Source organism: Galeopterus variegatus, unplaced genomic scaffold (genome assembly GCF_000696425.1).
Source record: "Galeopterus variegatus unplaced genomic scaffold, G_variegatus-3.0.2 Scaffold1725, whole genome shotgun sequence".
NCBI classification, from domain to species: domain Eukaryota; kingdom Metazoa; phylum Chordata; class Mammalia; order Dermoptera; family Cynocephalidae; genus Galeopterus; species Galeopterus variegatus.
Genome location: NW_007727836.1, coordinates 353,341 through 363,883, shown reverse-complemented (window position 1 = coordinate 363,883; position 10,543 = coordinate 353,341). Strand labels below are relative to the sequence as shown.

Genomic DNA, 10,543 nt, shown 5'->3' with positions numbered 1-10,543 from the left:
CAACCTGCTGGAGCACCTACCAACCAGACAGACAGATGGACTGCAGCCGCCACTCCCAATCAGAAGGGCAGGAGGCAGTGTAACTGGAGCCTGGGGACCCTCTGCTGTGCTAGCAGTTTACTCATAGGTTGCTGGATCATGGGGAGTTCTGGAGGGGTCCCAGGTCAGGGCCAGGGCAGGGTAAGGTTATGAGGGAGGGAGGTGAGGACAAACGGGAGGGGAAACAGGGAGGAATGGATGGTGCAGAGGAGAGAAATAGTTGGGGAAAGGGGAAGGGGTGTAGAGGAGAGACACTAACCTGGACAAGCAGTGAGAAGCCCGTATGGACCGAGCCCTGCAGGATGGAGTTGCGGGTGGTCCCCACATACAGCGTGTCTCCCCGGCCCTCTGCCACAGTGCGCACGGGGCCGAAGTCCTCAGGGACCTGGGAGGGCAGATGACAGAGGGCAGATGAGTATAGCACACAAGCAGAGGTGGGGTGGGGGTGACACACTGGAGGAAGGAGGGTCCCGTGTTAGGAGCCCTGGTGGGGTGATGGGGGGGCCTCTCCACCCTCATATGGCCCACTCCCCCTCCTCACCTCCACCTCCTGCAGCTTGCTGTAGTCAGAGCCCCAGAGGACCACCCGCCGATCACGGCCCCCTCCAGATACCAGCGTCCCGTCCCGCAGGGCGCAGAGCCCAAACACACCACCATCATGGGCACCCAGCACTGCCTGTGAGATGCGGTTTCCACCTGTAGGGTCCCAGGGGCAGAAGTCAGCCTGGGGAAGCTGCCACTGCACTGATGCCTGAAAGCACCTCAAACTCTCAAGCCTATATCTATCCATTCACCCACCTTTCCATGCTTCTCTCTGACTTTCCACCCCCCCACCCATCCAACCACCCAGTACCCACCTACTCAAATACCATGCATCCATTAAACCATCTGAACTAACATCTGCCAGTCCACTCACCCAGCCGTCCACTCACCCACTCACCTATTGGTCTGTCCATACCTCTATCTACCCAGTCATCTATTCACTTACCTACCCAGACACCAGTCTGCTATTTACCTACCCCCCCGTCCATTCATCCACCAGTCTACTGATCCGTCCATCCATCCACGCTTTCTTCCATCCGTCCATCCATCCACCTCTCCTCCATTCATTCACCTCTCTTTCATCCAACTACCCCCTCACCAGTCGATCCATCCTTCCATACAAACACCCACCCATTTTCCATCTATTTTCCCATCCATCGACCCACTCACCTGTGTACCTACCTATCCTGTCATTCATCCTTCCATTAACCCATTTAATCAACAGTTATTTGACTAGCATTTATTCTGGACCCAGCCCTATAGTGGGGACACAGTGGTGACCAGGACAACCTCAGATCATACCCTTACATGGCTCACAGTCCAGTGGCAGAGACAGACTCACTACAAGCCAGTGACAACCCAAGGCAGTTGGGGGTGGAACGGGAAAACCCAGGAGACTCTGAGATCCCATGAGGGTACCCAGCCTGGTGGGTGAGGGAGGGCCTCCTGGAGGAGAGGGTAGCTGAGTGTGGATCTGAAGGTTGAGTACGAGTCAGCTGGGACAAGAGAGGGTAGGAAAATGTTCCAGGCAGAAAGAACAAGTTCTTTTGCAAAGGGCACAGAGTAGAAAAGCACAGACTATTTAGGGATCTAAAAAGAATCTGGTGTGATTAAGTGTAACGGAGTCAGCTGGGACAAGAGAGGGTAGGAAAATGTTCCAGGCAGAAAGAACAAGTTCTTTTGCAAAGGGCAGAGTAGAAAAGCACAGACTATTTAGGGATCTAAAAAGAATCTGGTGTGATTAAGTGTAACAAGCAAGGGCCAGAGTTTCAAGGCAAAAGAAGACATGGCCAGACCACACAGGGTCTTGGAGGCCTCAGTTAGGACCCCAGATCTTGTCCCCAGGGAACCAGGGAGTAGTGGAAGTAGAGGGACAGGGTCAGATTTACATTCGCTTCTAGAAACAAACTGAATTGAAGAGGGCAAGACTGAAGGCCGTGAGACAAGGGAGAAGGCTCAAGCAGGAGAGGAAGGAACCACTCTCTTCAATTCCCATCTGTCAAGACTCAGATGTGGCATCACTTCCTGCAAGCAAGCGAGGCTCTGTTTACACCTGACGTGTCCGTACATCATTCTGTCCATCTATCTTTCCAATCACCCATCCCCCTGACAGGCCGAAGCCCAGGGGTGGGTCTGGGGATGTGGAAACCAATCAAACTCAGTCCCTGCCCCAGAAACTTAACAGTCTTCCAGGAAAGACACAGTGTCACTGATTATTCAGAGCTTATCTTTAGCTGCCTGATCTCAAGGAAAGCTCAGAACAACCCTGTGGAGAGTTCGTGACAGTATATGCACTTTACCGATGGGACAACTGAGTCTCAGAAGGGACATGACTTTCCCAAGGCCACACAGAGCACACTACGCCACTGGGACCTAAAACTCAGGCCCTCCCAACTCAATTCCCCTCCCACTGTACACCCTGCCTCGGGTAACCCCACAGGGGGCCAGGCTCCCCCAGGTCAGCAGAACTGGTGCTTAGAGAGAGATAATCCCTGTCTCCCATTCAGCTTACAGGCAGGAAATCTGAGGCCCAGAGACGGGAAGGCTTTTACCCAAGGACACAGAACAACACCTGGTTCAGGCCTATCTCTCACCCACGTGCAAGGGGGCAGCTGGTGTGAAAAGGACAGGGGCCTTAGAGACCAGGTGCCCTGACTCAGCCAAGCTTGGCCTTATGCTGGGCCACTTCCCTTCTCTGAGCACACTGTTTCTCCTCTGTGTAATGGGAATAATACTCAGTGTAGCCTTGAATAAGGAGTATAGTGTAAATGAAAGCAAAAGCACCCAGGCCAAAATACCCATTCATTTATTCACGCTTCCCACTGGCTGGGACAACCCATTTGTTCCTTTCTTCACACATTTACTCAAAGACTGAGACAAACTTTTACTCACTCCTTTATCCTTGGCTGGAATAACCCATTAATTTATTAATAGAGTCATCTACTGGTTGGAACAAACATTTATTCATCCATTCATCCATCCATTGGCTAGGACAATCAACTCGTTTATTCATTCATTCATTGATCCACAGTCTGGGACAAACCACTTATCCATCTATCCCTTCATCTACCCATCTGTCCTTCCTTTATCTACCCATCCATCCATCCGTCCATCCATCCATCCATCCATCCATCCATCCATCCATCCATCCATCCATCCGCAACTGAACTAACCCATTCATTTATAATTCAAACTTGATCCCTAACGTGGGATCTGCAGAGGACAAGTGTGGAGGGAATCAATAAAGACTTCATGGAGGTGGAGATATTTATACTGAGCCTTGACGGGCTCTTGGAATTGGACAGGTAGGAATTTAATCCATTTTATCATTCATTCCACACAAACAGGGTTAGAGGAAAGGAGGCACAGCCAAGGGTGTTTGGGAAGACTTGGTTGGTGACCAAACAGATGGGATGACACTGACCTTTGCCCCACACATAGAGGTTCCCCCCAGAGTCTCCAGTGACCACGTCGCCACCCTCCAAAAAGGTCACACACAGAACATATTTCGGTTTCTCGTGTTTCTAAGGTAGGGGAGAAAAGGAAAGTTTCAGAGTGCCGCTGAAGCAGAGTGGCCTCCCAGAGGTCACCTATCACCCAGGACCGTGGTCCAGAGGATCCCCTCTGTGCTTTTGGGTGGAAGGCCTCATGTGAAGCATTCCCATCTCCAACCTGCCTCCACCCTGGATTGCTTAGGTCGCCCAGTTTCTGACCACATTGTCTCTCCTTCCCACCCGCTCCTCCTCTCTCTCCTCCCTGACTTCTCTCCCCTTCTCTCTGCCCCTCATTTCTCCCCTCTCTCTAACTCCCTCCTAATATTCCGTCTGTCTCTCCAGACCCCTTTCTCTGCCTCACCCCATCTTCTTCTCAGTATCTCCATTCATCTCCATCTGCCTGGTGTTCTCAGGGCCTCTCTTTTAGGGGTGGAGGCCCCAACTCTAACCAAAGGCAGGGGAGCCCTATCAGAGGTACCCCTGTATCTTCTCTCCCAGGCCCTCTGCTTCCTGCTCAGTTTGTCTGTCTCAGTTCCTGTCTCTCAGCCAGTCAGGCTCTGACCATTCTTTGGTTATCCATAATACCGACAAGCATAGCACCCGTTTACTGAACGTTCACTCTCTGCAGGAGCTGCTATACTCTGATCCCACTGAGAATCAAGGAGGATCATCCATGGGTCTGAGGCCCTGGCAGGCACCCTCTCAGCAGCCCCTGGGACCCTCTGGCTGTCTTGTTGTCTGCCTGGGTATCTCTGCCTGCCTCTCAGGGCCAGGCTGTAGCTGCACCCCTGGCACTCACCTCAAAGAGGCCCTGTCGCTTGCTCACACTGCCCCCCTCCAGGCTCCAGAAGTAGATGTGGGACTTCCCGCAGGTGATAAGCACAGTGGGGTCCATGGGGTGGAAGGTGGCCACCAGCACGGCCTCGTTGGAGCACTTTAGAGGTGGAGGAGATTCTGAATGAGGACCTCAAAGCCACCAGGACTACCATACGCACCCCGCATAGGACTGCCTTATTCGGCTGTGTGGTTCGTGCCCTGCATACTCTACTTGTCTGTACTTTTCCTATACAGCAAACTAAAGTACAGGAGGCAGGACCAGCCAGTGAGGCATTATCAGCTTCTTTATCACCAACATAACGGCAGACACTCTGAGAGCCCCTCCTCTGCACTAAGCACTGTGCTAAACATTTTACATCCATTAACTCATTTAATCCTCACAGCACTGTGTGAGATAAGGTTCCTTACCTCTCCCCCCACACTGCAGATAAAGAAGTGAGGCTCAGAGAGGGCAAGCCACTTGCCTAAGCTCTATGGCTAGGTAAGAGCCATGTCTGAAATCCAACTCACCTAGGTCTGACTCCAGAACCCAGCCTTTTAACCATTTTTCCTTTCCCTAACAGTGAGCCCTGATCCAGAACCCAGGTTTCCTGCTCCCAGCTGAGGACAGGCATGTGACCTTGGGCAAATATGTCTCCCCTCTACCATGCCTTATCTATAAAATAGGCCACTGACCAGAAGAAAATCAAGGTCTGTCCTGGACCTCACAAGACTGTAGAGTCAGCAGCCACCTCATATTGACCTTTCTGCTGGGCCTGGTCCACTCACCGCACATCCCAACATATTCACTGAGGCCCTAGGTGGAAGTTGCTACCATTATCCCCATTTACAGATGAGGCAACTGAGGCTCAGGGAGGGCAAACTTGCTCGAAGTCACATAGCGAGCCAATGGCAAAACCAGGACTTCAACACAGGTCTATCTGATTCCAGACTCCTAACCACTGAGATTGGGTGAGTCCCACAGGGGCACCCCAGGGGGAGGGGATAAGAATGTTCACCCCACCTTGCTGTCTACCACTTTGGCCTCCTTGGCCCAGTCCCACACGGAGAGCATATGATCATTGGATTCATCCACCGCACATAGCAGGTTGCCCCCATTCTACAGAAGAGGAGAGAGAAGGGGAGAGAGGCAGGTGGGTCAGGATCCGCCCTCCCTCCCTAAAACACGCTAAGGCATTCACCTCGCAGGCCTGCTTTAAGACTTTCAAAGACCCTCGCCCACATCATATAAAAAACATTAAAAGACACCCTCCCCCTCCAATTTGGGGGGGGCCATAAAAACCTTTAAAGAGGTTTTACAATTTGCCTTTTAAAGTGACTCATCTCTGAGAAACTCATCTAATTTACCCTTAGCTATGATTTCTCTGCAACCAGCATACATAGTTGGGAATTCTTGCTGACACTAATCTGCATTTTCCTATGGAATGACTTTTATGAATATAAAATTCAACAATTAATAAGGTTGGTATAATGTTGGTTTTTTTTTTTTTTTTTTTTTTTTTTTTTTTTTTGTCTTTTTTGTGACCGGTAAGGGGATCGCAACCCACTGGCCATCTCTATATAGGATCTGAACCTGCGGCGGGAGCGCTCCTGCGCACCCAAGCGCCGCACTCTCCCGAGTGCGCCACGGGGCCGGCCCTAATGTTGGGTTTTTATACCTACGGTTAAGCAGGTTAATTTTGAGTTGGCAGGGTTTTTTTCTTCCCCTCACTTTGGCACCAATATAGCTTTTCCCCCACAGGCTCTCCTTAGGCCTCAGAAAACCTGGGAGGCTCCAATCCAGTGCTTCTTAAACTATCTGTAAGGAGTACTGGTTGTATTTTACTCTCCACTCCAATTCAGACCAATATTTTCATAAAATATGACAAAAATGTAAAATATGATTTAAAAAAAAAAAGCCTACCAATTGCACACTTGGATGTTGTGGCAATGTCAAATGGCTCTACAAATTCCTAAAGGCTTACTCTCAATTTCTATACTTATCTATGCCTGGACCTGCCAACACCCCTCCGAAACTGCACAAGGAGCAACTTGGCTTTAGACTCTCGGCCTAAGGGACAAGGACCCATCAAGAGTGAAAGGGGGTGCGAAAAATAATTCAACAGAATTAACTGATCTACAACAAGAGAAGAACACGGAATTTGTCTGGGGCAAATCAGGTTATATGGTCTCCCTCATAATGGTTAATAGAGCAGGCCTGTGAGATCAAAAGGATGGGAGGACCTGGAATACTGCCAGGGGCGTGGCCTGCCTTTACGATATCACAATGAGGGTGTGGCCTCATCTCCAAGGGGCAGGTGGGAAGGTGCCCACACTTGCCCCTGCTTTTGGAGGTGAGGGGGTGGGTAAGGGTGGGCACAGAACTTACAGATTTGGAGAAGCCTACACAGCACACAGCTCTGTCAAACACCCCCAGGCCCAGCACATGTAAGGTGGAGAGTGACACTGAGTCCCAGATGCGCACATGGGGTGGCAGCGGCTGAAAAGAGAGAGGCCTGTTACCTGGGGGGACCAGCTGCCTGCCCCTGTGGCTCCACCCCAGTCTCCCAGTTGTGCCCCCTCTTTTCTGCTTGCCCCCTCCTCTCCATTACCTTCCCATCCTTAGTGGTGCCTGCCACCTGTCCAGTGGCGATGGTGACCATATCTGGGTGCACAGCCAGGCTGAGGCAAGAGGAGACAGATAGACAGACCACAGTCAAAATGCCTGGTTATTCATTCCACAGATTGGTTGATTGAGTTATTTAAACAAAAAGCGTTTATTTAGTCCTTCAATAGCAATAAGTGGATACACTCTGGGTACATGAGCTCAGAAGCAAGACTCAGACCTCAGGTCTCTAGCTAAAATGCTCACAGGGCTCCAGCACATACCATGAAGAGAGTACACTGATTTAAAGCCAAGAGAGTACACTGATTTAAAGCCAAGAGAGTACACTGATTTAAAGGGGCCACCACCACCCTGCTTCAACCCCCCCACCAAATTGTCTGAAGTGCCAGTTCAGAGTTTTCAAAAGAAGTGAAAAATCCAGGCAATGAGTGAATTCACCAATCAATCCACATTTTCCTACTGAATTCAGCCTGGGGATAGCTGGTGGCTTTCCAGATGGAGCAAAGGCTTGGCCCTGCCCTACACCTCAGCTCTGTCACGTCTTCTTCCCATGCCTCACCATTTGATGTCATCATTGTGTCCCAGGTAGTGTCGCTGCCTCTGCTCCTCCACACTGTATAGCACAGCCACAGAGGCCACAAAGTACACTATCTCCCCTGTGGGCAGCAGGTAAAGGTTGGCCCGGCAGTCTCGGCCTCGGTAGCCATAGCTGGAGATGCCCAGTGGCTGGTTAAGGAGCCTGTTTTGCAGTGCGAGTGCTGGCTGACTACCAGACTCAACGACGTCATTGGAATGAGGTGTGCCTGCTTCCACTCCTACCTCTGTAGTGGGTTGAATAATGTCTCCCTAAAAATATGTCCACATCCTAATTCCTGGAACCTGTGAATGTGACCTTATATGAAAAACGGGTCTTTGCAGATGTAATTATGGTCTCAAGATGAGGTCATCCTGGATGATCTGGGTGGGCCCTAAATCCAATGACAAGAGTCCTTATAGGAGATAGAAGAGAAGACACAGATACAGCAGGAGAGAAGGCCACGTTTAGACTGAGATTAGAGTGATGTGGCTAAAAGCCAAGGAACCCAAAGATTGCTGGTAGCTACCAGTAGCTAGGAGACAGGCAAGACACAAATTCTTTCCCAAAGCCTCTGGAGGGAGCATGGACCTGCCAACACCTTGATTTTGGACTTCTAGCCTCCATTACTGTTGGAGAAAGTTTTTCTGTTGTTTTAAGCCACCAAGTGTGTGGTAATTATAGCAGGCACAGGAAACTAACACTCCCTATCTGTGCCATAGAGGCCACAGGGATCCTGTTAAAACCTGTTGACATTTAATTCAGCTCACATCCCTTCTGTGGCTCCCATCTCACTCAGATCAAAAGCCAAAGTCCTTATAAAAGCCCAGACCTGCATGGATCTGGGCCCTGGTTCCTCCCTCCCCTCCCACCTGCTCAGCTCCACTCACACTAGCTTCCTCCCTGTTCTCACCTCAGGGCCTTTGCACTTGCTGTTTGCTCCACCTGAGTAGTCTTCATCCATTGCGCCACAGCTCCCTCACCTCCTTCCAGTCCCTGCCCATTCTATTTAAAATTGCAGGGGGCTGGCCAGTTAGCTCAGTTGGTTAGAGCATGGTCTTATAACACCAAGGTCGAGGGTTCATATCCTGGTACTGACCAGCCACCAAAAATAAATAAATAAAATGAAATTGCAAACCCACCCACCCTTTCCCTGCTGTATTTCTCGAATGCACTTATCATCATCCCATATGTTATCTATTTAACTTATTACCTGTCTCCCTGACTACAGTGACCGCTCCAGGAGGGCAGGGATTTTTGTGTTTTGTTCACTGCTGTATTACTTGTCCCCAGACAGGGCCTGGTACACAGTAAACACTAAGAGTTCAATATCTGGTGAAGGAATGGCTGTCCCTTCCCTATTCAGAACTTCCTGTGGTTCCCCAGTGCTCTGGGAGAAATTCTAAGCTCCTTCCTACTGGCCTGATGGGCTCCTCCCTGGCCTTAGCAGGGTGACTGTCGTCCCTTGCTCTTGGAGTTCTTCAAAACGCCAAGATCATTACCACCACCCCAGGCCTTGCCATCAACCTTTCCCTTTTCCTACTACACTCCCCCCACCACCTTCTCAGCTGCCACCTCCTCAGAGCAGCTCTTGGACTCATTTCCTCCAATGGACTTATCTTCCTTAGTAATTATCTGGCTTATTTGTTAACTGCCCATCTTCCCTAATGAGACTACGAGCACCATGGTGGCCAAGACTGAGCTATTTTGTTCACTTCTATTTCTCCTACTCAGGAAGCCCTCCTTGACCCCAGGCTGGGTCAGCTGGCCCACATCCTGTGGGTTCCCCCATCCTGGCCTTGCACACTCTGGGTCATCACTGTCAATAAGGCTGTTCCCCCATTGAACTGTGAACTCCAGGAGGACAGGCAGAGACTGTCATGGTCACTGCTGAGTCCCTAGCCCTCTGCACCAGATGTTCGGAAAATATTTGAGTGATGCCAATATGCATATCCTGACTTCACAGAAACTGATCCACTCTGCAGTCACTGTAGAGATGGGCAGTCTGAGGTCCACACTAACTTTTGCAATCTCAGCCACCTCTCATCAAATGCTTATCAAGTCCCACCTAGCAGGACCGTTGGCACAGATTCCCATGAATATTCCCAGTTGCTGAGAAGGCTCTGGGCTCCCAGAAGGACAAGCCATTTCACCAACCTCCCTGACTCCTCCTGAGGAGAAACCAATGCCCCGAGAGCAGTTCCTGGGGTGCAAACTTCAAGCCCAGTGGGCATTTTGGAATAGTTTGGGTCCCAGAGTCAGGGTCCTTGCCTCAGATATGCTCTGACTCCCTAGGACAGGGCTTAGCCCTCTCTTCTGGCCTCAGTTTCCTCATCTGGAAAGTGGGGATAATAATCCCCAACATGCAGGCCTCAGAGAGCTCTTAGAGGCCACTGGTGTAAAAATACATTCTCAGGGCCGGCCCAGTGGCGCACTGGATGGTGCGCCGTTTGGGAGGCGCGGCGGCGCTCCCGTCCGAGGGTTCGGATCCCATATGCAGACCGGTTCCCGCTCACTGGCTGAGCGAGGCGCGGGAGCAACGCCGAGGCTTGCGATCCCGTTGCCGGTCCCCGGTCCGGTACGGGGGCAACACTGAGGGTTGCGATCCGTTGCCGGACACGGAAAAAAGAAAAAAGAAAAAAAAAAAAAAAAAAAATAGTGTTGGGTAAACTGGATGTCCACATGCAAAAGAATAAAGTTGGAGCCTTATCTTACACCATATACAAAAATTAACTGCAAGATGAAAAAGATCTAACTGTAAGGCCTGAAACTACAAAACTCCTAGAGGAAAAAAACATAGGGAGAAAGCCTCATGACACTGGATTTGACAATTACTTCTTGGATATGACACCAAAAGCATAGGCAATAAAGCAAAAAGAGATAAATGGTCTACATCGGACTTAAACCCTTTGGTACACTAAAGGAAACAATCAACAAAGTTAAAAGGAGTAT

The 10,543-nt window shown here is 50.3% G+C and overlaps 1 protein-coding gene across 1 annotated transcript in view; it reads right to left on the bottom strand.

Moving 5' to 3' along the window:
- Positions 1-298: 298 nt before the first annotated feature.
- The window catches only part of EML2 (echinoderm microtubule associated protein like 2), a gene marked incomplete at its 3' end in the record, with an annotated part of 18,152 nt that continues 7,907 nt past the window's right edge, over positions 299-10,543 (bottom strand). The window contains exons 7-14 of the mRNA XM_008578611.1: positions 7,577-7,726; positions 7,004-7,073; positions 6,781-6,891; positions 5,416-5,511; positions 4,375-4,509; positions 3,506-3,605; positions 637-735; positions 299-375 (exon numbers count right to left, since the gene is read on the bottom strand). Of these exons, the coding sequence (XP_008576833.1) occupies positions 299-375; positions 637-735; positions 3,506-3,605; positions 4,375-4,509; positions 5,416-5,511; positions 6,781-6,891; positions 7,004-7,073; positions 7,577-7,726 (838 nt within the window). The remainder of the gene's footprint in view (positions 376-636; positions 736-3,505; positions 3,606-4,374; positions 4,510-5,415; positions 5,512-6,780; positions 6,892-7,003; positions 7,074-7,576; positions 7,727-10,543) is intronic.